The sequence below is a fragment of the Hippoglossus hippoglossus genome, chromosome 22, assembly GCF_009819705.1.
Source record: "Hippoglossus hippoglossus isolate fHipHip1 chromosome 22, fHipHip1.pri, whole genome shotgun sequence".
NCBI classification, from domain to species: domain Eukaryota; kingdom Metazoa; phylum Chordata; class Actinopteri; order Pleuronectiformes; family Pleuronectidae; genus Hippoglossus; species Hippoglossus hippoglossus.
Window position 1 is genome coordinate 4,591,612 of NC_047172.1, and position 26,258 is coordinate 4,617,869.

Here is a 26,258-nt window from a genome sequence, read left to right on the forward strand (position 1 = left end):
ATTTCTTCCATAAATACATACGAGTATTAAGGGGAGTATAAATTCATGAACATAAACAAAGTGATTTTATGGAAAATAAATCCCAAGACGTCGCCCATTCAGCAACTTAAGTGTATTTATTATGTCCCTGTTTCCCGAGCTGAGCGAGGTGCGGCTGTATATACGTCATGTGTCACTCACACAAACAGATCTTATACATACTGATGAAGACATTGCAGCAAACAACAAAAACCTTTTGTCTCATGAGGCAAAAGAAGCAGGAAGGAAACACGAATGTGATACAATTTCCATTGTAAACGTAATAAATCCATCGCGTTGCAAAGTAATAACTGTCAGAAAACCACATCACTGTCGAGACCTGCGACGCCTGAAGAAGCCGGACTGTTGCTACTTACTCTTTCATACTTTAAACTGGTGACTCAACACATCTACAAGCTTTTAACATAAATAAAATAAAAAATAAAGTCATGATTTGGGATCAATAGCAATAATTTATTGAGAAAAGAAATCAAATATGCTTATAAACCTGTATATAGACATACAGGTGTAAAGTTCCCACCTTTCAACTGTGTGAAAGACTCAGATGTGCCACCTACTGGTTGTTGTTGTTATTGCAAACTCCCCATCAGACGCCAATCAACAGGTGACTTTTGTGAATTAAAGCAAGGCTATGTAACGGTGGATATTACCCAGGATTCCCGGCTCCAGAAGAGCTGTCGCAAATTCACCAAACTCGAGTAGAATTCGTCATATATTAATAGTTTCCTGGTTTTTAATGAGTCTAAGTCTTTTTAACCGATCTACAGTTCAGCAAATTGAACAATTAAAGCTACGACTTATCAGTCAGTTCCACACTTCTCACAGGAGAAGTTACCCAGAGCGGGAGCAGATGTTCAGGGTGAGGAGTGGGAATCGTTCTCCATATTCAGTCACTAAGCCGTCAAACTCATTTAGAGGCTGAAGTTTTAAGGTTTCATAGTGTTGCTTTAAATTTCACGAATCAGTGCATATTTCTTTAAATTTAAAGCCAACCTTGAACTTGTTTCAAGGTTTTAAGCTCATGTGGTATATATTTAACCACAAGCAGCCCTGAACAAGCAGAGGAGACCACAACAATGCACATGTCCAAAGCTTCAAGTCCAACACAAGCAAAAGAAACAAGTTGAGCCCGTGCCCTGAAGTTGTGGCATCTGGGATAATTGGGTCTCTGCGGCATCTTCGCCACAGACGCCGTCCATTCTTGTCTGGTCCGTCCTGCTGTGGCGTGTTTTCAGTGAGCAGTCGGCGCTGCCTGGCCTCATGGAGCCTCAGTCCTGTTTGTTCTGCTGGGTTCGCTGCTGCTCCTGATAGTCCCTCGAGTCCTCCCAGGGACGAGGACCACGGATGTTCCTCCACCCGTCCAAATTCTTCTCCTTTAGCCTCTGCAGAGGGGAGACAGGAGACAGCAGGAGAGGAGGTTCAAACTACAGGATGCCAAAACCATCTAAACTAGACAAAGATTAAACCCTACAGGATTTTTCACAAGTGCAAATAACACAAGACGTTACGTCAGAGTCAACTCAGGATTCCTCTGCGTTTACTTGATGTGGTTTGAAACATCCAGATGTAGCAGATTCTGACCATCTGGTTTGTCAAGAGAGGCAAGAAATTAACCTGCCAGTGTTTCTTCAGATCTGATTATTGGACGGTTGAATAGGTTTGGAAAGTCTGATTTCACTCAAACTTCATTACATATGTATTTTCGCCCAATTCCATTAAGAATAACAATTATTTTGTGCTGATAACCTGTATCTCGACTTCAAGAAAATAGTGAGAAGGAAACAAAAAGTACTAATCGTCAGTGACAAATATTCACCTCATCTCTGAACTACTGTTTTAGGTTCATGACAAATACAAGCAGCTGACAAATGCTCTGTACTTTGATCGTGTCCCTGAGTAAGATCAAGTACCTGAGGTTTAGACTCTGGGTCTAGAAAGTGAAGCCAATGGGGAAGTGCCTGAAACCTGTATTATCTCTAATGACCAGCAGAGGGTGACTCCACTGTTTCCTAAAATAAGTATCTGCACAAGTCTGAGAAAATCCAACGGGTGCAGGTTGCAGGTGATGTTGGGTGAGCTGTCACCAGGCTCTACCCTCTGCTCCTCCAAATATGGTTATATTCAAATAACCTAAATAAGCGGGTAAGTGCAGAGTTTGTCTTTCTGCCCCCCCCCCCCCCCAGTGCTTCATGAATGCACCAATGACAAACCCAAGGCTTCAAAATGGATGCCGTCATGGTGGATTTAAGTTATATCAAAGAGCTGACATTTTATTAATAAAACATCTTGTAATGTGATGAAACCCGACAGAAACACGTCTTGTTTAACAGCGACAGTTTGTTTCTTTCATTTATCCCCCCCCCCCCCCCTCCCTGACTCCCTTTACCTCGTACTGCTCCTCCAGCATCACCGGCTGCTTCTCCACGTTGACTTTAGCCTCCAGTGAAGGATCCAGCTGAGAGAGAACGGAGAAGAAACACTTTTTAAAAGCATGTGGAGATTTTTGACAGAGACTCATAACAAAAAGAAAATTAAAACAAAGACGTTGAACTCAAGTGGCGAGAAGCCCTTTGGGGAGAGAACACACACACACACACACACACACACACACACACACACACACACACACACACACACACACACACACACACACACACACACACACACACACACACACACACACACACACACACACACACACACACACACACACACACAGTGTATTAATTCTTTGATGCATAAACAATGATATCTGCACAGGAGGTGAATATTTTTCTTTCATAAGTTTGTTGGGAGCATCAGAAAGTGAAGCCAATGTTTTAGTACCTAGAACCCGTATTCTCTTTAATGACCAGCAGGTTTAAAAATAAGTCATAACACATAAAAGTCTTCTCACTTCATTTATAACGTAACAAAACATTTTTCTAAGGAGTCCATTGTTTCGATCTCTAGTTTCAAGTCTGAAGTCAAAACGGCATGATATTCATTTTGTATATTTTGTTCCCATTTATCGTAAACTAGACGATAAAGCACCGTATGCATTGGGGCGTGGATACTGTGTGATTGACAGGTGTAGGTGGTTGTGCAGTGCCCTCGAGCTGTCAGTCAGACTCCGCCCTCAGTTTAAAAAAACCAAGATGGCGGAGGACAATATGCTAAACTTGAGGCTTCAAAACAGCAGCTCACAAACCAGCGGGTGACGTCCCAGTGGGTGGTCCGGGCTATCTGATCCCACAGGGAGGATCTGCTTTACCAGCTTTTTACTCTGCTAATTATAATTTTTTTAAAGTGTACAGACATCACCAGGCTCAGTAAAAAGGATGTTTTGGGGAGAGAGAGTCGAGTCCGGTGCAGAAATCTGGATTTTCCCTGAGAATAGCACAGAAATTAATCTCATTCCGAACCATTACTTTTAATGATTTGTAATATTTCACAGCAATAATGCTGCCGTTACTCGGGTGACTTGTGAATTTCCTAACTCCATGACTGATTTTTAATTAGACCTTCATTACTACTGCAAATAAATAATATATACGGAGTATTTTTCAGCCTTCAGACCAGGGAGTTAATAGACCAATTAAGTCGTATGATACCTTCTATGGAGGTGTTAACGCTACAATGGCAGGAGCTTGAACCCCAAAACAGAGTGGGAGCGTTCGGAGGGGAAACAAATTCACACAGAACCTGGAAAGGGACGAGAAAAATCCTTGAAGGACGAATTTGCCTTCAGGCTAAATGAAATCATTGAAGAGAAAATGCTAATTGGATCACACAGTGACTTCCTCTCAGACAGTGGCTTTAATGATTTAAATATCAGAGGGAGGAAAAAAAGAACGGCCTGATAAGAGGCCAAAGAAAGAATCGGGAGATTGGATTTAATCGTGCATATTTACAACTCTTCAGATATTCAAATCACACACACACACACACACACACACGGCAGAGTTAAATCTGTACTGGACAGGGTCTGATGGAGAGGGACTCATGCAGCCGCGGGCCCCGTCAGGAGAGACTGAGCAGTGTGGGGGCAGCTACAGAAACATGGAGCTGGGGGCACGACGCCCTCCACCCACCTCCTCCTCCTCCTCCTCCTCTTCCTCGGTGCAGTGCTGCCTCACATGGACAGTAATAAGAAAAGATGCCGCTGCCATCTGGCTCCCACCCAGATGACATGCATCGGGCATTCGTCACAGTAAAGTAGCACAAAACAGCCACTTGCCCTCGCAGCTAGCTCATCAGATCCTAATGGCTTCTAATAAAGGGTCGGCCCTCTGTCATTTTAATGAATTGGGTCTGTCACTCAATGAATTATTAGAGCTTGTTCTCACTCCTGGCTCTCGTACTGACTCACCCTGAGCGGGTTAGAAAAGCCTCTCAGTGCTGTGTGTCTGCAGGCTATTTCTGAAACTGACAAACATCTAGTGACTCATTTTAAGTTAATTAAAAACACAATTATAAACAAACACACATCTACAACACAGAACTGTCAGTCCACAGCAGTCTGTCATTTCACGTGAACTATTTTCACACTTCACTCAGGTACAGTTACATCTCTAACCACAAGGTGGAGTATTTACACACCTACTACACAGTACTGAGCAGAGACTGATGCCTTGACCCTGTCTGTGATGGTATGATAGTTTATTTAACTGTTTTCTGTGATTTACTGGGTGTTGGAACTTTATTTTCTGTCTCATTGATTGGACGTGTTGAACCCTTTGGATATGTAACATATAATTAATTTACTACAAACCTTTCCCCTGAACTTCTGGGAATCATATCGCAGTTGTGTGAACTCTCGCAGGCCAAAGGAACCTCCAACTACCAGCAGCTGAAATAACATGGAGACAATTTGATTACTTATGTGAGGAGTGTGCAGAGCATTCACAGGAATAAGATTTATCTAGTAGGGATATGCATTACAGTATTAATTTACAGCTTTGTCTGCAAAGTGCAAGACAAACAATAACAATATAATGTTAATGATGACATCTTCAAATGTTTTGCTTTGTCTGACATCAAAATACGAAGTTCATTATCATGTATGATTAAGTAAAGCATCAAATACTCAAATTTGAAAAGTTAATAACAGTCAAATCCAACAATATGACCACGAATGAAAAGATAAAATAACTCATATGTTTTTGACAGTTAGCATGCAGCTGTTAGCATATCAGCTAACAGGCTTCGTTGGCATTTACGGTAAAACCCCGATGTTTAACAGATACTCACGAGCATCGGGACTCCATATCTGATCGTCTTGTTCTTCTGCAGCAGCTTGAAGTTGATCATGATTCCTCTTCACCGCTACGACTCCATGTTACTGAGGGAAACTCAGAACAGGTCACAGCTGGGACGAGCTTCCTGAGCGGGTCCGACGGGCTAAAGTGTCCGGAGCGATACGAGGGCGAGAGCAGAGGTTCCGCTCCCGATCACAATGAAAATAAAATGTTGTAGAATACTACAAGTACCATAATGCATCTTTTCTGCAGTATTAACATATTGCAATAAAAATACTACACTTCATTGCATTCTTATAGACACAAGTGATCAGAGGCTTTTTTTAATCTACTTTAAAATTCAATCAATCAAATAAATCAAATTTCATCTCTATTGCCCGTATTCAGAAATACAATACAATAGGGTTTATAGAAATATATATATATATATATATATATATTATAAATAGTCTATAGTGCTTTTTTCTATCTTTGTAAATTTGTAAAATGTTCTTATCAAGTGTACCTAAAGGGGCATTTTGTATGAAGTGTGTATGAAATGTGATTGTGAACCAATATTCTATAGATATTCTCACACACCCAGGTCTGACCAGCCTGTGGTGACCCCTCGACGACACTAAGGTACACAACCGATGATTCGTCCTTAACATCCGCTGGTGTTCATGAATATCTGCTGGTGGTCGGCAACTTAAGATCAAGCTTTCAAACTAGTTGGATATTGTTGGAAATGTATTTTGTTTGTTGACGGCTGTATGTGTGTACATTGACCTTCATTTATATTCACACTGGTAGGTGTTGCTGGCCTCCTCTGATTGGCAGGTTTTTCCTCACTTCTTCTTCTTGCCGGTGTTAAGATACATCACCACCATCTATTATGTTGGAGTGTGAACCAGTTTTCTAAAACTATCGTGCACAAAAGTATTATAATCAGCGCAGTTTCTGTCAAATAATAGAATAGACTCAGTGAAAGTCTCTTGTCTTTATATGTAAAGTCCTGTTCTTCTGCCTGATGTTTGTCAGATGAAGGTCTGAGGACGGAAATGTTGTCTGAGCAACTGCAGATGAAATAATTGACTAAATTACAATATCTGCACTGCATCACCACAGAGATAACTCAAGATCACTTAAAAGTGTAGCTGGTTTGGCGTAAAGTAATATTCTGTATGGGACATGCAGTGAATGGAAAAAGTGTTAAAGTATTTATAATCTACTCACAATGCAGATAATCGCTACGTTCATATGGGGATTTAGGCCACAATAACCCTTTTAATGATAAATCTTACCTGCTTTAACAGGAAGATAAGTATAAATACACACAGTTTGATAATATATATTTAGTAAATATACACAGTAAAAAGCATTGATCCCTGCAGCAAACAGGAGAATAAGAAGAGGAAGTATAGCAATTTTTCTTTATTACAATTCTTGTCTCTTATTTTCAATCAGGTGAAGAAAAATACCTTTTTTGTTCAGTATAATAAAATATGTTAACTTTATTCATTTTATGAAGAAAAACAATGACAACAAGAAAATAAAAACAGAAACAAACATTTTTCTCTCTCCCTCTTTGTAAACCTGGAGAGCTGCTGCATCGCGTGGGAAACAAAAACAACGGAGACAGAGCGTGAGGGAGCGGTGACGAGGCCGGACAGGTGGGAGGAGGAGGAGGAGGAGGAGGAGGAGGAGGAGGAGGAGAAGGAGGAGGAGGAGGAGGAGGAAACAGAGGATAGTGACGAAGAGATAAGGCCAGAGACGTACAAAAAATGAGCGTAGTAGGACAGGAGTGTGGTGACGGGGCAGTCGGAGGACGTGGCGGTGATCGGAGCAGGTAGGCTGGTGGTCCCGAGTCAGGACGACTGACAGAGTGTTCAGAGGTCACTCTCTCCGTACAGAGCGGTAGAGAACGACATGTAGTCGAGGGCTCCTGGCACGCCGTCGGGCCCGGTGTAGGGGGCCATGCGGGCCATGCAGTACTCGGCCTGGTCCGGAGGCAGCTCCCGGCGCAGCTCATCGGCTAAAATGTAGTTCTGCCGAGGAGGAGAAAACAAAATGACATGTTTTTATACTTCGAACAGAAGCTGTGAGTGAGATGTTTACTGATCTTTACTAACAGTCTGGATTTAGAACATTTGTTTAATTCTAATTCATTATCTAACGTGAAAGAGTTGTTACTATTTTCAGTCACACTCAGAATCAACAGCAGCAGCTTGATGCATCTCGCAGCCACGTTCAGCTCTTTGTTTATTTGAACCATTTGCAGAGATGCTGAGAGCTGGAAGAAATGAGTCAGTGCTAAACAAAGTGAAACAGACCAGAGAGCAGCAGCTATTTGGCAGATCAGCCCAGTGGAAAACAGGCTGGACTTAAACTGAACAGGTGATAAACAGGATTCCCACTCCGCTCCTTTTCTGTTTGATGAGTACGTAACTCACACTCGACCCTTTAGTGACCAGAAATCACTTTTTATGTCCTTAGCTACTGATGAGATTTCTGGCTTCACTATTTCTCTGGCTGGGAGTTTCTGAACTTCCTCGGTTTTCAAAGTACTTAAATAGATGAACTAAAAACAATCATTATTTTTGCCAGAGAAACATAAACAAACATAAAAATCGTGTGCATATAGGGTCATGGCTTAGAGGAATTAAAATGTATGCTGTTCTTTAAGAACAATTAAAAATCAATCTTTCTCTGGTGGTTTTTTTGTGCGATATCATTTTACTTTATGTTATGAATGTTTGCTACTTTATGGAATGTAAACACAACATTGACATGTACTTTTAAGGTGATGTAGTGAACTAACCCTTCCTATTCTTTCTTTTAGTTCCGTTTTTGGTCTGTTTCGACTCCTGAGAAAAATGTCTGGTCCTTTAGCTCCTAAACATTATGTTCACCCGCTAGTTTTTAACTTTGCACAGCAGGTAGCATGACCTGAATTAGAGTTTTTCACTGAACACACATTCCGTCAACAGCCAAAATCAACACAGATAAAAGCGCCGCAAAGGAACCAAAAAGTTGTCGTCTGTAAAAACCAAAACAAGCTTCAGAGTTACGTCTTATTACAAATCCACATATTATCCAGGTCATTCTCTATTTTTACTTCTTCAGATCTTACCTTTTTCCCGGTTTTCTTAAAACTGTTTTAAATACTACCAGACTTTCTGTCGTTTTTACCCTTCTTGTGTAAAACTTCTTCAGATACTGCGGTTTAATCATACCTTATCCCCAGCCAGGACTTTGAAGGAGGCCATCACTTGGTCGGCAGTGTCTGTGTCCGCCGTCTCGCGGGACATGAAGTCGATGAAGGCCTGGAAGGTGACGAGGCCCATCCTGTTGGGGTCCACTATGCTCATGATGCGGGAGAACTCGTTTTCACCCTGGAGGCAAGAGAAAGGAACCTCAGTTGCCATGGCGATGGGTTCCGTGGCAACACAGCAAATGACTGACATCCTACATAAGGTGGTATAACTTATTTTGATCCTTACATAGTACACAAGTGATTACTAGATTATTCTGAGGTTCTGTTGAGTGAAAATCTTTAATTCCTATGACCAAAACAAAGCTATACAGCACAAACAGTTATTTTCAAATTGAAATACAGTTAAAGTTACATCTACAGTATTTATTACCATCTCCAGCTGGTTTCAATAATCACACACAATCACATTTTCATGCTTGAAGGGTGCTCATGGCTTTACCAGGTTGTAACCCATGGAGATAAGGCAGGTTTTGTAGTCTTCAGCCTCCATGATTCCTGTTCTCTTCTACAAGGTCAGCGATGGACAAAGGAGACCAGGAGGAGGAGAGAGAGATAGAAGAGGAGAAGCAGGGATAGGAGAGGAAGTCATTGGAAGAATAAAGGAGGAACAAAGAGTCGAGGGAGGAAACGCCGCAGCAATCCGCCAAAAGGGGACGTTGCAAGATGAAGGTAAGAAGTAAAGGTGAGGAGAGAGAGGGAGGATTGGGGGAGGAAAAGAATACAAAGGGGGGAAAAGGTGCAAAAGAAAAAAAAAAAGAAACCAGTTAAACCTCTCACCGCGGGGGTGTGGCTACGTTTAAGTACCTGTGCATCGTTGGCGATATCGAAGCCCAGGCTGATCAGGCAGGCCTTGAACTCCTCCGCGCCCAGAGTGCCCGAGCGGTCCTGGGGTGTGTGGGGCCAGTGCCAGGCGAGGCGTCGGGGGGGCCACAGGCCATGCAGCAACACATACAGCGGTGTCAGTGATGGTGAAGGGGGTGGGTGGGGTAAGACGAGGAGGCAGGTGAGGTGGTGGTGGTGGTGGGGGAGGTGGGGGAGAGTGGAGGGAGTGCACCATGCACGGGGACGGAGGTGAGGGGTGGGGGGGGTGAAGGGAGAGGGTCATGCACCAGAGATAGAGAACAGAGAACACAGTGCATATTCATTAGGATCTGGCAGGTGAACACACGGTGGCAGCAGTGCTGCCGTGCTGGGCGAGGGCATTCAGAGGCGTTAATGTGCAGTGTGGCAGGCAGACTACTGGGCCCTGGGGTGGGGTTATTCATCCAGGACACATGTACTTCACAACACAGAGTACAAATACCTTCATAAAACACTTTTATATACACATTCATATCTTAATACTCAGAGGCTGTAGATCATTCTGTGCTTCCCCCCGATAAAGGCCTTAATGGCTGAAACGCGATTTTACTTTATATGATTCAGTCGCCACGATGAGATATTAAAGGCTTTTTAACTTACCACCTCCCTCAGTGCCTCACATTGCTCACCGCACACGGGTCGCACTCCTAGCTTATTGTTCCATACATTAATATAACGTACATGTGTAAACACTGGCCTGGGATGCAGCTAATGATTATTACTTCCAGTATTTAGCTTTGCTAAGGAGGTTACAGGTTTCATCCCTTTGATCGGCAAGATTACGCAAAAAATACTCGACGGCTTTGCACGAAACTTTGAGGTTTGTGGAGGATGTGGAATGGACGAAGGAAGAACAACTTGAATTTTGCTGCAGATCCAGGAATTATTTTTCAACATTGCGAGATAAGGCTCAGATTAAGGTGTCTTAAGATCTCTGGTGTTATGTAATTTAATGTCTGGTTTTGCATTTTAATGTCGTAGAAAACTAGGAAACGACAGAAATCAAGTTTGAGAAGCTGGAATCAGTTTTCCTTAAAATAGACTGAGTTTAAAATTTACAATTATATAAAATCAGTAATTCTCTACATGTCACTTTTGACCCTTTTCCACATGATCATCAACAGTTGTTGAGATTTCTGTCACTGGATCAATCGATTAATCACTGAACTGCGTCAGGAAGCTTTGACGTGTGGAGGCTTGATCCTAATGAAATATAAGAATAAGAGTTTCCTTCAGGCTCAGACTGTCGGACTCAGGTATTTATTAACAATAGGGCAGCTCTGGAAGAATGTATGAGGTAATGGTCGCGTCCAGGGGAGAGCTGGGGTGAGGAGGAGGAGGAGGAGGAGGAGGGTGAGGAGGGTGAGCTAAATAAAAACTCATCCATAATTGGTGCTGCTCCTGTCACGGTGAGCCCCAGTGTAAACACAGAGTTCTGGGGTCGGAACAGAGCGAAGACGGGAGGTTTTGTAGAAACAGGCTTCGGTGGGAAGAGACTGTGTTTAAACCAGATTCTCTGTTTTCAGTTTACTTGCTGCAGATTTAACTTTCATTTAGACGCTGATTCTGGCTTCCTTTCATATTCGTCTTGCTCGTGTCACTGTACTTTAATTCCCTTTTCAACCAAGCACTAAGGTCACTCCACAGCCGGATGCTTTTCACACACAAACTGTTCACTCTACACACTCGGGGTCGTCTGGTTAAAGGATCGATAAAGACCAGCAACACCTCGGGAAGAGAAATCCTCACCTCAACTGCTTCTTGTTGCTGATGCAGTCTAAATGTATAAAAGACAAACTCGTGACTCCACACGTCAGAAACGGATGAACACATATTTAGAATTATTGTTCGACATTTTGGGAAATAAGCTGATTTCTTGCTGAGAATTAAATAAAGACACTAATCTCACGTCTGCACGAAAAACAGTTAAGTTTTTGACATAACTCAGCGAGAGAGTGAATTCACTTATTCCCCACGTGTCAAGCCCTGGGTTTAACAACATGAAACCTTCTTGCTCCTGCTTCAGTTTCGTTATGCGTCTGTTTGCCAAAAACCAAACTGCAAATGAGGAGCACACAACCCACGACACGTCTCCTCGCCCCTGTCTGCACGGGGACTCAGTTCGACTACTGACCCTGTCGAAGTGGTTGAAGGACGCCCGGAACTCGTTCAGCTGCTCCTGGGTGATGCCCTTGGCGTCTCGCGTCAAGATCTGGTTCTCGATCTCGTTGATGGTGCGGGCGATGGTGGTGAGTAGCTGCTCCCAGCCCACGCGGATGTGCTGCAGAGGAGAGAGACGGAGACACGGAGGCAGAGGAAGTTTAATCAGGGTCAGGGAAGAGGTGTGAAGTAAAAGAGTCTCAGGTCAATCACTTTAACTGGGATTAAGCTGTGAGTCAAACACTGGCTGTGGATGATTAGTTGTTTGTTTTATCCCGTGTGGAGGAAAAAGACTGATGAACTTTACAGCCGAGAAAAGAACCGACGTGTCTGACGGGAACTGGAAAATGTGTCTCTGTCAGCAAAGTGGTCATTGAGTCAGTGGATTGTACGAAAAACACATACACACAAATAAAAACTATTCCTGACAGACGGTTTATAGAGTCGCACGTGGCTGATGAGTAGTATCAAGGTATTTCTGTTCACTGAGACTGGAGGTAAGTTGCTGTGTAAGAGAAAAAATTGAATTAAACTCTTTCCTGTAGTCATCACACTGCCACACCTGGTTCTTCACTCTGTGATGAACCTCGACCGTCTGAAACCAGTGGGGCTCTACACTGGGAAGAGATTGGATAAAGTGGCGCTCTCACCTCCATGGTGTAGTTGGTGTGCTTGTTGTCGAAGATGAGCGCCTCCTGGATGAGCTGGTGGTCTCCCTCCAGCTGGTCGATCTTTGGCTTGTAGTTGACGATGCTCTTCTCGTACTGACGGAGGTTTGTCAGCTGGTCCTCCAGGGTGCCGTGCATCTCGATGGAGATGCGGCCGATTTCCTGCAGTGGCGCGCACACACACACACAGAACCTATTATATCATCCTACTAATAACTAGTAACTACAGTATGAATATGAACTGCCTTGTTTTGCTGGACATTCAAGTGACCACACGACAATAAAATGAAATTATTGATTTTTATCATAAACTATTAGCCGACCAAACTTATCAGGCCTCGTTCTGAACGTGGTCATTTGACTTGTTGGCTCCGGTTACACACTGACCTCCATCTTTGTCTGGATCCAGGGCCCGATGACATTGGCCTGGTTTGCAAACTGTCTGCGCAGACGCTCGTTGTTCTGCTGTCGGGCGTGTTCCTCGATCAGGGCCTGGTCGCGCTGCGGCACCAGCTGCCTGACCTACAGGGGGCAGGAGAGAGACGGAGAGATCAAATGTGGTAAGACACCTTAATGTGATTCTGATGAAAAGGAAAGAATGAAACATGTGATAAACAAATAAAACAAACAGAAATCCCCCACGAAGGACTGTGCAGACACAAACAACCAGATTAGATCTCCCTTCACTGATCTCATTACCTTGTCCCATTTGGCGTTAATCTCCTGGGGGTTGATGGTGGTGTAGGGGTTGGTTCCGGCCATATTCACATGATAGGTCTGCACAATCTTGGCGATCTCATTGTGGATGCCCAGGATGGCCTGGCGCTCCTTGTCCGCCTCCGGCAGCGTGGCCTTGAACTGCTCGTGGGCTGTGCTCAATCCCTGAGACACGGAATTAAAGATATAAAACACAACTCAAAACAACGAGCGATCACTTTCATTCATGCAACTCTGTCAGGAAAATACTGAAATGTAAAAACGAGAAGTTGCAGGCGGTTGCACCATATTTACTTCTGGGCTTGGTGTATTTGCTTATCTTCCTTCCCACAGTAAAACCACAAACATGTCGTTTTTTTACAGTTGTACATAACACAATGTGGCAGAGCAGTCAGAGCCAGGCTAGCTGTTTATACCCGTTTCCAGGGTTTGTGCTAAGCTAAGCTAAGATAACCTGCATTTTACTCCAACGTCATATTTATAACACATCAATTTTCTCAGATATTTCTTCAAGTGTTAATGTTTCTGATAAGTTTGGTTTTATTTAGTTATTTGGTGAAAATGGGCTGAAACATCGTGACTGACAGCTGAAACTGAGGCGTGATTGGTTGAGAGCGTGTATCAGCAGGGAGTCGATATTGTGGCTCCACACATAATCTCTTTGGTGCCAGATGGCAGCGTTTCGTATCCGGGATATTTGAGCTATTTTCTGGGTAATTAAGTGACACGCAGACATGTTATCTTGAGTCTATTATCTAACCCCTCAGTGAGTGTTTTTCCCAAAATGTCAAACTATTGCTTTAAATTCTCTGTGACATATTTATTCTGGGCTGAATAAAAAGTCTCTGCTGCGAGTTCTCCTCTCTGCGCTCACCTGAATTTCTTCGATGGTGTGGACGATAAAGGTGTCCTGCAGGTCCTCCATGGCGCCCTCCATCCAGTTGTTGAATGGAGCCGCTCTTTTGGCAAACTCAAGGTACAGTTGGTCGATGGTTTCAAGCAGCTTCTCAGTTCTCTGTTAAAATAACACAAATTCAAAGTTTTTTTTTATTTTATTGATCTTCAGAGTGTAGAGGAGGGAAAGTCAAGGATACGGGAGCCGGGGCAAACACTGCAAATGGATTTAGGGGGTTATACTTTTTACGGATAAAAATCTGCAGATGTTAAAAGATCCTCGGAGCCGGGAGGAGAAGCATGAAGATCAAAAAGTCTCTTCAGAGGAGAAAACTTTCATCTAAACGTGTCATTCCTGCTCCGAACATCATCAGGAAGGGAATTTAAAAAGAGAGATGTGAAGTCAGAAATCTAACTCTGCAGTAACTCGTCTCACCTGCAAAGCCTCACTGCGTTTCTGGGACAGAGCTCCCAGTGCGTCCCACTGGTCGCAGATCCGCTGGCAGCGAGCGTTTACACTGGGGGAGTCGTAGTAGTCCAGCTCACTGGAGCACAAACAGACGAGAACACAGGAGATTTATCATCATCATCATCATCATCATCATCATCATCATCATCATGTGTAAAATAACCACAATTCTGACTTGGTCTAAATCTGGTGAATTCATTTGGTTGTTTTTAAACCATCATCTTCCTCTGATGCACTTTGATGCCTCCGTGATTCTGCTGCCACTTTGTTCCTTATCTTGAGTGTTTGTTATTCTGTGGTGTGAAGGTTGTTTCTTACGAGCCCCTGAAGGAATTCTTTGAGGGTTATATTTCTTTTCTTCTTTATTTTTGGTTACTTACACCATTTTTTTTTATTTGATGTGACAATATGTATTATAATAAAGTTTGAGATCATTATAGAGAGACACCAGATGATTAATTCAACCATGGAAGAAAGAGTCACAGAATTAACTTATCATCCCTCATTCCGTCCTATTCTATTCTTTTTTTCCATCTTTTCGACTCAGCCTCTGTTGTGTCGCCTCTTACTTTAACTCCTGTGCGATGGCTGCGATCTGCTCCACGCGATCCTGATGTGCAGCCAGGTCGCTCTCAAAGGCCTCGTGTTTCTTCAGCAGGGCCTTGATCTCCGACAGAGAGGCCGTCTCGTAGTCACGCTTCTGCAGCATCTCCTCCTTACCTGCAGGGGGAGACAGAACATTGAACAGGGGGAAGTTACAGTAAGTATTTTATTTATTCCAACCTAAATTCGGTCAACAGTGACACTTGTCTGGATATTGAACTGTACAAGATCTTTACATCAGAGGCACTAAGTGGTTCTCGGCTCCATTTTAAATTCTCCGTACCGTCAGTCCAAGCCTCATGGATCGCTGCTTTTTGGCGGAACTTCTCTGCCAGGTGGTCGAGCCTTTCCAGCCGGCGAATCTCGTTTAGGAGCCACTCTTCATATCCCTTCTCCGCTCCCTCCAGATTCCCCCACGCATTGTTAATGTCCTGGATGAGGCAGAGGAGAACACTCAAGGATTCACTCACGAGAGACACAGAAACAAACATACAGGTGGAATCAGGTGTAAATTGGGAGATGTCTACAAGTAGTGGGCATTTATTTGGTTTGCACAACTTTTACTGAAGTCAAACTAAAGTTAAACCTGCTTTGACAGATATGTTTGGGCACTTGTGGACATCGGAAACACGAATGAAACACAAAACTCTTATTATCACCCCGATTTCTTGTAAAACTGTAAAGTTGTGGCCTGCTGAGATATGAAACCTCGTTCCCATTATACTGAGTGTTTTGATCCATTGTAAATACAAAAATTTGAGTTCTGTTGTAGAAACTCCAACGAAAAAATACACTTTGTTGATATTTTAAGAAGAAACAGAAATATGAACATGCAATTGTGTGACTCTATAAATACACAACTATATACAATTTCAATCCTTGGTTTACAGGTTTAAAAGTATTTTGGCTGCATCCTATGTACTTATACTGAAGGTCATGATGATGTGTTATATTCAGGCTGTTAAAGTAACCAAGTGAGACTCAGGTTTAAAATGTCCCCTGACATCATGTAATTCAAGTCAGTTGAAGTTACTCACAAAAACTTGTCTTGGCCTGAGGGGAGTTTGAATTACAAAACTTTCCTAAACTTTTTCTTCGAGAACTCTGAATGTTTCTGCGCGGGTGTGAACTTGGTAACCTACCGAGACCATCTTTCCCTCCGAGGGCATGAAGGCGGGCCTGTTGCTGAGCCTCAGCTTGGTCTGCAGGGTGTTGAAGTTGATCTCCAGCTGGCACTTCTCCTGCACTTTGGGCGGCTTGTGGAGGCGGCGGTAATCTCTGAAGTCCTCCAGCTTCTGCTGCATGGCCTGCATGGTGTTCTCCGGCAAGCGGTTCTCCAGCCAGGGAATAGTACGACGGATCCACTCCAGCAGCTGGCGTGCGTGAGAGCGTGTGTGTGTGTGTGTGTATGTGTGTGTGTGTGTGTTAAAGGTGGAGAATAAGAGGAAGAAAATGGAGGAAAAACAAGTTCAAGGACAAGAAGCCGGTCAGGGTGGCAAAGGAGAATCGTGCAAATAGAAGAGAAATGCAGAATCATGATTGATGGAGAAGAAAGAGAAGGAAGTAAATGAGATGTAGTGGATGTGATTCATGTGTGGAAAAAAAATAACAGGGTAAGAAACTTGGTTAGCTGGGTTGTTTTGATCATTTCTTCAAATGTAACTGAGAGAACATTTCATGTCTGAAATATCTTAAATGGTTCATAACTGTGCTTTTGGATGTTTTATCCCATCACTAGAAAAAATGGAGACAAATAAAATGCTCACTATGATGGAACAAACACTACTGCTGCCACTAATGATCATTTTCACTATCAATTAATCTGCAGATCTCAATTCGTAGATTAATCGTTTGGTCAGAAAATACTTAAAAACACAATTTCTCATGGTCACAACTTCCTTAAAACCTGAGTTAATTTCTTCATATCCTTTTTTGGCTCGACCAACAGTTTAAAACTGAAAGTCACAATAACATGAGACAAAGAGAAGCAGTTCTCAAAACAAATTATTTCAGTTTCAATACTGATAACAACAGTTTCAAGTCTCTACGACTCAAGTTTCTTAATGTAACGAACTTAACTGGAACCAAAGTCTGCCTTTATCAATCTAAATATGTATATGATAGAAAAGTATTTTAAACAAGTTAAAACTAGTTTATAATCTTTGAAACATGTACTTCTGTGGTGCATCTTTATGCTTAAGCCTCACAGCCACAGTGTTAATCTCGCTGGAGCATGTTCGTGGCCTCTAACCCTGCACCTGCACGGAGCACAGACACCCCCGGGCTGAGGGAGGTGGGGGGGGGAGTGACTCAACAAGGGGGGAGACAGAGGGGTCAGTGGTGGTGCAGGACAATCACAGGAGAATGGGGGGGGTGTGTGCTCACATCACTGGCCAGCTTCTCATAGTCCTCCATCAGCTGCTCATTCTCTTGGTTGACGGCCAGCACCTTGCAGATCCTGTTGGCCGCCGTCTCCGCCTGGATGACGAGGACGATGGGAGAAAGAGGGTGAGACGCAGGAATGTCACTGAGCTCTGGTGCTATTCAGTGTTTGTGTCCTGTACCTGGGGTGTGCTGCATGGAATTAAAGCAATGCCTTTGATTTATTTTGACTTGCACATCTGCCTACGCTACAGGACATTTCCCAAACAAGTTGTTTTTTGGGGGATGAAGCAATAATGCTGCAAGCAAGTAAAAACAGGGCGTCCTGCTGTTTCCTGGAATCTGTGTGTTACTGGCTGAGCTGGTGTGTTCGCACCCTGAATGTCACCAAAATGTCCAAAGACTAATAATCTCTTTCCTGCAGGAAGGACTCCAGAGAGTCATCACAGTGAACCTGCTGTCAGGAGTAGGGGCACCTTTCTCTCTGCACCGCTGTCTTTTTATAGAACAGCAGCGTACAGTGTGTTATTTCAGCCTCTGAGCCGACACACAGGGACTGGAGGAGGAAAGAAAAGAGGCTCCTGAGAGAATAGGAAAATAAAACCAGCCCAGAGGGGGAGGGGGGGGAGGGGAGAGAAAAGAGAGAGGCTCATCCATGACACAACACTTCCTCAACACGGCCTGTCATTCTTCATCACTACGCTGGAAATGCATGAGCGAAGCAGAGTTTCCATGACAACATGCAGTCGGTGAACCGGCCGGGTTCAGGACGAGTGACTGTGGTCAGGAAACTCAGTGAAAACAAGAGCAAAGGTTTTCATAGTAGAAACAGAGGCAGAGATTCAAGCAACATGCATAAAGTCTGGATCATTTAGAAATGTGACATGATGAAGCAGAAATTATTAGAGTATTGAGGTCAAAGAGCCTCAGATAATATCAAATCGATAACCTGTACTATATCAATAATTACCTCAATATATATATATATAACACATGAGGTTGTGATTGTCTGCTCAAAAAGAAGAGTATAAAAACAAAACCTTCACTCAGGAGCAAAGGTCTGTCATTAAATTTAAAAATAAATAATAATGTGACATTTATGGTGATAATTATCGATATCAGCTGCTTTTATCTGTTTCTTATGTGTAATTTAGATTCATATCATCCAGCCCTACTTTCCACTAGAGGGGGAACACAATATTTTGTTGGCTCTGAAAGTGGTTTCAACGGGAACCGATTGACCGCACTTCGTTGAACGCTGTGATTATTTTGCTTATAATTTCATCACGTTATAAATTTAGCTTTATTTTTTTATTTTCTCATTAATAAATCATCTCAGTGACGTATTCTGGATCTCAGTGAATCTCTGTTTAGCCTCTCAGCAACTTCTTTAGTTTATTCACTGAAGTCACCACAACATTTATCCACCTTTTCTTCTGAGAGTTGTTACACTATTGGTGGAGCCAAGAGTCAATTAGCATAAAGACTAAGATCAAAATTGTAATTACTACACACGTGGTATTTAAACTATTTAACGTTTAAACTCAAAAGAAACAACAATGTGGCTTTTATAGTGATAATTATTGATATGGACAGATTTGGCCTCATCACCCGGCTCTACACTGAATCAGCCCAAACTGCACCACTATCATTTCCCTTATGAAAAAAAAGCTGGACAGGGAAACACATGGACTCAAAATGGAGCGTAACCTCGCAGCCGTGTCCTTTTAGAGAGAACAGAGCCACAGTGAGGTCGACTTGGATCTTCCCTCCCACAGCTCAGAGTCCGGAGTCCCACACAGACGACAGCTTCCAGCCTCCTTTGTGAAAAGATCACGGGGGGGAAACTTGGCTCGGCTGGAGACGTGCTGCGGGGGGGCTCCACCGGGAGCAGCAGGCCGGCTGCCTTAAAAGGAGAGCCAGGATGTGCAGGTCGTGCTTCTGTGAGCAAATGTTTGCACACTCGGCCCGTTTACTGAAAAGCCCCGACAGCCAGGAGCTCTCCTCTGAATGACTCTGTCCTGACATCAGAGGCAGCCGACACAGGGATTGGTTATCAGAGCAAAATCTATCTTTAGAGTTTCTCTGTGAGGCAAGTTTGGACATAATATTATAAATATGTTTAAATCAGAGATCAGCGTGTTTACTTCTCTAGAAGATTTACTTTACACAATTAAAAACAGTTTATCGCCTTTTCCAAATTCCTATATCTCGTTTATTTAATTGTCATAAATTATTATTAATAAACAGAAGCGGCACATTTCCTCGATTTATTTGTTACTGAACAGGAAAAAGTGGAAACTTACATTATCAGCTATATATCAAGGTAATGTTTCGGTCATCAATCCTATGAATATTTTGAGGGGCCATAAGAAAAAGGATTATTTAAAATCAAGATTTTCCCTGTTCATGTTTTATTGAAGCACTTGAACTTGCAATATTTAAAATGTTTGCTTATTTAATGCAGCAGAAAAAAAACGTAAACTCTAAACTGATATTTGATCGACTCTAAAGTTGATTTTGAAGTTGCTGCGAACAATTTCTGATACAGAGCAACATTATCATTCATTTGTGTTTCTGCTGAAAACTTGACTGGTGAGACGATAAAAGCTGCATTGAACTGAAGGGCTGTTAATTCTCATTGTGAACTTGTGACCTATTTCACTTACAATACGTCACATGATGAATTCTAACAGAAAACTACTGATTAACTCCACTTTAACTTCTCCTTATATTTTCTGGACCTCCCTGCGTAACTGTAAATGTTTAAGTTTTGTCCTAAAAACACTAAATAACTTCCATTATATTTCTATTAGTTTTCCCTCTATTAAGTCAAATGTGAAGAGATTTAGTCTTAAACACCATAATTAGCTTTAGAGCACCCTACGTGTGGAATGTGTTTGTATTTGCAGTTTGTAAAACAGCTAAATGTTACTCTGGATTATCATTATTCAGGTTATGTTCCACTTGAAATTCATTAAATTCCTGAAATGAGTCCGATGTTCAGTTTTTGGTGTTAAAAAAACACCAATTACTGTTAAATGAGAACATTTAATTCCAAACAAAAACTTTAAACCTTTAGTAAAATTCACATTTAAGGTTTTGTACGGCCTGAAGTTGTCATTGTTGGTTTTGCAGGGTCAGATTGTGTTATCACACTCGAGCAGTGAAAAACAAACATTGGCAAATTCAGGCCGAAGCTGATCTGTGATTCGCTGCCAGCCGCTCACTCTGGCGAGTTTCCGCTCATTGTTTGGTTCTGTTGTTGTTGTTGTTGTTGTTGTTTGTTTGTTGTTTCCATTTTCTCACCTTCTGCTTGCCTGAGAACGCGTGGTAGTAACACGACACATAAGTCATGACGGCCTTCTCATCTGGCCTCAAGGTGCTAATGATATCTGCCCAGGGAACAGAGGAAGGGGGGGAGAGGACAGAGGAGAGAGAAAAAATGCACAAGAGTAAAAGAGTGCAGAGACACAGGGGGCCAGCAGGGGGCGTAATCACAAGAGGAGGCAAAGTGGGGGGGCACAAGTCGTCTCCAGTCCACCTGCAGTTTGTCTCGTTTCAAGGGAAATCTTGGTTTTCTTTTAAATAATTTGGAATAAGTGACAAGATCTAAGTTGGAGGTGGGAGGATGAAGTGGAAAGTATTTTGTACATTTAAGTCTAAATTCCCACATTGAAGCCAAGTGCTTCTGGTAATTTGTCCCAAAAATCTTAAAATATCAGCGACATCATTCCTTTCTTTGAGTTTCTGAACTTTTAAACCGTTTCCTTGCTGCAGTCTCTCTTGCTGAGTGTCCTCCTGCACTTCTCTGACCTGTGATGCAACCTCGAGTCCAGCTGGAGTTTGGCTGGGGCAGACCCCGCCCATCCACACTCTGCAGCTATAAACACAGACATTTGTGCTCCGACACAGCTGTGTTGAGACGCTCTCTGCTGCAGGGAGCCGCTCCACTGAACCTGGCTCTTATGTAACTCCTGCTTCTTCGAGATGCTCTGCTGTTCCCCGGCTGTCTGAGAGGAGGCCGCCTCCTGCCTCCTGATGGGCTTCAAGGTCGCCGTCAGACTGACAATCACCCGTTATCCACCAGAGAGAGTCGGAGGCAGCACTTCTCTCCTGCAGAGGAACAAGGAAACGGCCTCCTGCTGAAGCCAGGCGGCACAGATCCTTTTTAAAAGAACTACCGGTTTGATTCCCGACTGTGAAGTGCCGCTTTTAATTTCATCCTCCACCCTCCATTACACCTGTCACTCTCAGGGCCGAACAGAACAACATCTCCACCGCCAAGCTCGACTTCGGGCTAGCGTGTCGCTCTTCATCAGCAACTATGGTTTTCATCACAGCCAATCATCATCACTTATCAGATAAACGCCACCGCACCTCCCACTCCCCTCAGGGAACAAAACCCTGATCAGAAGTGAGTCCGAGGGCCTGAGGCTACAACCAGGTGGACCGGAGACACACTTGTGCTCATCGCCTCTAAGACAGCTGTCGTCCCATCATGCAATTGGTGGCGTGAACCATGCGGAAAGTGAAGGAGAGTGACCCCTGCAGGGGGCGTGGTGCACTGCAGAGAGAAAAGGAGCCCTGTGAGGAGAAACACAAGGAGGAGGGGAGTGAGGAGGAGGAAGAGGAGGAGGAGGAGGAAGGAGACGCTGCATCCAGGATACCTTCTGGGCGCCTGAGAAGGCGTGGTAGAAGCTAGAGACGTAGGTCATGATCGCCTTCTCGTCCGGACGGGCAGTGCCCACAATGTCTGCGGGGGAAGAGAGGAGGTCAGGGAGGGGGTGGAGGATGGAGGGGATGGGGGGGGGGGGGGGGGGATCGTAGGTTGTTAAACAGAGAACAGATAAATGAAGAAACAGGAAGTGGAGCCGTGGCTCAGCTCTTCACATCAACAATAACCAGAGTGTTGTGTCGTGGTCCAGATGTGTTTAACGGGTCATAAGCTGTGACGCCTCTGGACGACCCCTGAAGGTTTCAACTTATTTTCATTAAGAGAACTGAATATGTACGACAGGACAGAAATTGAATGTTTGTGTTCCTGTGTGTGCACAGCTGCGTGTGTGGGTCACAACATCGTCTCCCAGATCACTGAAAAAGACAAGTTGTGTCTGTGTTTTTAAAGATATGATTCCCACGATTGGGACGAAACGTCGGGTCGTACGAAGCCAAAGCAAACTTCAGTCTCACGTGATCAATAAACAGGGGAGAAAGAAAAACATGGTGGGAGAGAGAGAGTCGGTCTTTCTCTCTGCTCATGTTTGTTCTCTCCAGATTCCTCTGGAAGCAACGGATCCGTCGCCACTGATGTGTGATTCAGCAGTAAACGTGAGAAGTGATGTACTACGTGTAGGAATGTGAGGAATGTGAAGAAGAAGAGAACGTGGAGCTCTTGTCCTTTTTACACCTGGACAGTTACTGCAGGAGAGCAGACGTGGCCATTTGCACTTTCAGGCTGTTGGAACAAAACGTCTGAGACAGTGTATTTTATGTCTTTGAACACGATAACGTCTCCTCGTCCTCACGTCACTGTGTAACAACCCCCCCCACCGCCTGTTCACCTTCTGCGTCCAACATCTTGGGGATGTCCAGGTACTTCTCTGCCACGTCGAACGCTGTGTTCAGGTTGGTCATGGGGTCGTCCTGTGAGGAGCAGACAGACAATCAGATCCTCTCTATGTCCCTGAACTGACCTGCTTCTACACTGCTGCCATTTCACAGAACGACACAGAAACTAAATAAACCTCTTTATCAAACACCATAAGTGATTATTTATCAACGTATATCTTGTTTCTACTATTTATGTTTTTTGTTAAATTACTGCAACATTATCGCAAAATACCTTCTATTATTCCTTATATACTTTTCCACTTATAAAACAATTAGTGAGTAAAACTATTTTAATCATCCATTTATCATTTAAGTAATTTCTCTGACAAAAATAAAAAACTTTCCCCAGTTTCAGCCTCGGACGTGAGGATTAGATGATTTCATTTGTTGTGCATGATAGTAAACATTTGCAGATATGTTATAAATTTAAAAAAGTGATAAAGTAATAAAGAAATGTATTGACATTGATTCAAATATATCATTGAAACAGGCATCAACTCTGTTATAGATCTGTCGAGATACTTTCTCTCAACGATAGAGGAAAGGAAAGTATAATTAATATCAACACAATATCAATCATTCATTTTTTATAATATTTATAATCAATATCTGGATATGACAACAGCCCTAATGGCGCCTCCCGTCAGTATCTGTGTCAGTATCTGTGGTCCTGAGTCTGAGTTGCTTCTCTATGTCCAGTTTGTCTCTGTCGAGCTCGTGTCGGACGACGTTCGCTCACCTTGCGCAGTTTTCCGTAGTCGATGAGCTCTGGACGGTGTCGGTGAATGAGTGCACAGAATCCCAAACCATCTTTCCAGCTGAAACAGACAGAGCGAGACGGAGACACGGCTGTGATCAGGTGAAGGGAAACATAATGAGATGAGGAGAAGACAAAGAATTTAGCTTTAATGTTGGATCGTCTCTAATTAGTTTCATGGGGACGGGGACGACGGGTTATCTGGTGTAAAACACGGTCAGATGTCGAGTTCTGAAGTTTGAGGATTAAAACGACCCTTAGTCATAAAGACAGGGAGAGAGATAAAGGTACAAAATATGAGTCGGATATCAAAGAGCAGTGGGGGGGGGGCAGTGGGTTGGTGAGGGGGAGGTTTCAGTTTCCAAAAAGCTGGAAACCTGGGAACAGGGACCCGTCGAATTATTTCCAAGGACCACGATATAATTGGTAATTGCAGTTGGTTTGCGTTTGTGGGCCTGAGTCTGGATGGCGTTCAGAGAGGAGGACGTTACACTGAACAGACACGACCCCTCAATGCTGCTTTTCTTTCATTCTCCTCAGTAATTTTCTTGGCAGGACGTCTCACTGGGACTTGGTAACGTACGTACGTGGTCCAGCTCGTACAGGATGCACTCATTCAAGTTTATTTATATACTGTATTTGAGTATATTTTTAATTTGGAAATGTTGAACACACTTGGCTGTTAAAGATGCTTTCAGACATCCGGACATGTTCCTGAAAGTTTCCAGACTCACTGTTTGTGAGAACACAATTGTAAAATGTCCAGAAAATGTCTGAACGAGCGAGTGGACGTGTCGATGACTTTTCTAGATCACAACAGACAGGAAGCTAAAAGAAAACAAACATCTCATGAAAAACAGGAGCCGACAAACACACGAAGAGTTAATGTCTGAAAACAGCTTAAGTTAAGGCTGCAGGAAATTATATTTTTGGCCACTTGGAGGCAGCACAACAAACTGTGAACGCAGCTCTGACTTATATAAGTTAATATGAGAATTAAACAGTTGCAACAGACATGAACCAACAATAGTGTTAATACGGAGTCGTGCTTCTGTCCACTTTACCAGTTTCATTGCGTAGGCGGGAATTATGACCTATACTGCAGCCAGCCACTAGGCGGCGATCAAGACGATTTGGCTTCACTTTGGCACACGTCGTCCATCTTTAACTCCTGGTGGACATATCTGACTCTGCAGCTGCTGAATGCTCCACTGTGCCCAGCAGGTCCCTAACTCTGTCTGTTTGCTGTTTGCTGCCGAGCAGGAAGCGAACGGCAGGTTTATGAAGCGTTTTCCTGCTGAAAACAGCTGCTGACGGCAAACAAAAACCAAACTGTGAAAGTGAACCCGAGCTTAAAAACATATATTCTGTTAATACAACAAGTAGGAGTGAAGATAAAAATGTACAAGCTAAGCACTTGTACAGTAAATGCAGCCAAATTTAAACTGCAGCGTACGAACTTTATCTGTAAATCAATGATTATGTGTTTAATTATCTGGAAGACATATTTTTTGTTTATCCTCCCGTGCTCCATCGATTAGCGGTCTCGGTGCTGAGAGCAGACTGTCGGTGGGACGGTGCAGAGCAATCTCAATTTGGAAGAGTGGCGGAAGATTTACGGGCAGCAAATGGGTTATTCAAATGTATTACCTGCCATAAAAAAAGTGTTTTTAATGTACAAAAGGGCTTTTATACGGAGACTTTTAATTCCTGAAGCAGCAGCACTTGAGTGCTTTAGAGAAAAGAAACCACCTCAGCCCTCTCTCCTCCGGATCCTCTCATCTTGGGACGGAGATGCACCTTTATCCTCTCTCACAGAGCGACCACATCAAACAGCTCGGCTCTGACAGCCCCCCCCCATCATCAGACCTCTCCCTTTACCATCCACTGGAGTGACCTCACCTCCACCTCTCCACCCTCGCCTCAGCTTTCATCCACATCTGAGGATCCCTGTGGTCTTCTTTCAATAATTCAGCGCAGGCGTCCTGCAGCGTGGGTTCAGCGCCCACTGAACGCACTCATGGCAGAAACATCCAGACAGGATGCGACAGTAACCGCTTTGTAAATTTGATTAACTGCCTGCGTGCAACAAATCTACTGATAGAAATCTGAATGCGCTGTTGGGTCACTGCCTCGTCCCCCCCGCTCTGGTTTATGAGAACATGTCTGCTGCTGCTTCAGCTCTGCTCAACATCACCACTGTCTGAGGCCTCCACTGTTGTCAGGAACCGTTTCTGACATCTTGTATTTACGTAATCCTGGTGGTAGATTTCTCATAAAATCTAAAAGGAATCCAGACAAACCACATTTTAATGTAATAACAGTGTCTGTGAGATGATAGTTGCAGGATTGAGGGATGTTGTGTCTGAAGCTTAAATTTAAAGTTACAGTCAGTGAAAAAGTTTCTGCTGCTGGCGGATATTTTATAATGAAAACATTAAGGAAATATCCAGAGTTATAATTGTTTTGTATAATTTACAAAAACATTATAAATCACATTTTTCAACAAATGTATTTTTTTATTTAACCTGTTAAAAGTCTTATTATTATTTTTAAAGTATTGGTCAATTATATATTTACAACTAAAAAAACGTTATAA

At 43.2% G+C, this 26,258-nt stretch overlaps 2 protein-coding genes across 6 annotated transcripts in view; both read right to left on the minus strand.

Annotated features, from left to right (window-relative positions):
- Positions 1–1,277: 1,277 nt before the first annotated feature.
- Positions 1,278–5,427, minus strand: LOC117756689 (cytochrome c oxidase assembly protein COX16 homolog, mitochondrial). The gene is made up of 4 exons (XM_034577372.1): positions 5,272–5,427; positions 4,793–4,870; positions 2,426–2,494; positions 1,278–1,421 (listed from the first exon to the last, which is right to left on the minus strand). Exons 1-4 carry the CDS (start codon positions 5,329–5,331, stop codon positions 1,308–1,310), a joined length of 321 nt encoding a protein of 106 aa, XP_034433263.1. The 5' UTR covers positions 5,332–5,427; the 3' UTR covers positions 1,278–1,307.
- A 1,250-nt stretch (positions 5,428–6,677) lies between these two features.
- The window catches only part of actn1 (actinin, alpha 1), a 51,137-nt gene continuing 31,556 nt past the window's right edge, over positions 6,678–26,258 (minus strand). The window contains exons 6-22 of one of the 5 annotated variants that reach the window (XM_034577316.1): positions 23,642–23,720; positions 22,854–22,935; positions 20,599–20,684; positions 17,293–17,385; positions 16,050–16,280; positions 15,191–15,338; positions 14,874–15,024; positions 14,272–14,380; positions 13,816–13,956; positions 12,924–13,106; positions 12,612–12,746; positions 12,207–12,386; positions 11,531–11,677; positions 9,340–9,420; positions 8,975–9,040; positions 8,495–8,653; positions 6,678–7,306 (exon numbers count right to left, since the gene is read on the minus strand). In XM_034577316.1, coding sequence (XP_034433207.1) covers positions 7,148–7,306; positions 8,495–8,653; positions 8,975–9,040; positions 9,340–9,420; positions 11,531–11,677; positions 12,207–12,386; positions 12,612–12,746; positions 12,924–13,106; positions 13,816–13,956; positions 14,272–14,380; positions 14,874–15,024; positions 15,191–15,338; positions 16,050–16,280; positions 17,293–17,385; positions 20,599–20,684; positions 22,854–22,935; positions 23,642–23,720 — 2,230 coding nt within the window. In that variant the 3' untranslated portion in view covers positions 6,678–7,147. Of the gene's footprint in view, positions 7,307–8,494; positions 8,654–8,974; positions 9,041–9,339; positions 9,421–11,530; positions 11,678–12,206; positions 12,387–12,611; positions 12,747–12,923; positions 13,107–13,815; positions 13,957–14,271; positions 14,381–14,873; positions 15,025–15,190; positions 15,339–16,049; positions 16,281–17,292; positions 17,386–20,598; positions 20,685–21,959; positions 22,046–22,853; positions 22,936–23,641; positions 23,721–26,258 lie in introns of all 5 variants that reach the window. The other 4 variants (XM_034577315.1, XM_034577318.1, XM_034577317.1 and 1 more) reach the window with 4 other exon arrangements.

Excerpts from the sequence above, each read along its gene's own strand:
- LOC117756689 (XM_034577372.1), bottom strand. The coding sequence starts at position 5,331 with ATGATCAACTTCAAGCTGCTGCAGAAGAACAAGACGATCAGATATGGA. Across the intron at positions 4,871-5,271 it reads GATATGGAGTCCCGATGCTC|CTGCTGGTAGTTGGAGGTTC; the intron begins GTGAGTATCTGT and ends ATGTTATTTCAG. Across the intron at positions 1,422-2,425 it reads TGCTGGAGGAGCAGTACGAG|AGGCTAAAGGAGAAGAATTT; the intron begins GTAAAGGGAGTC and ends TCCCCTCTGCAG.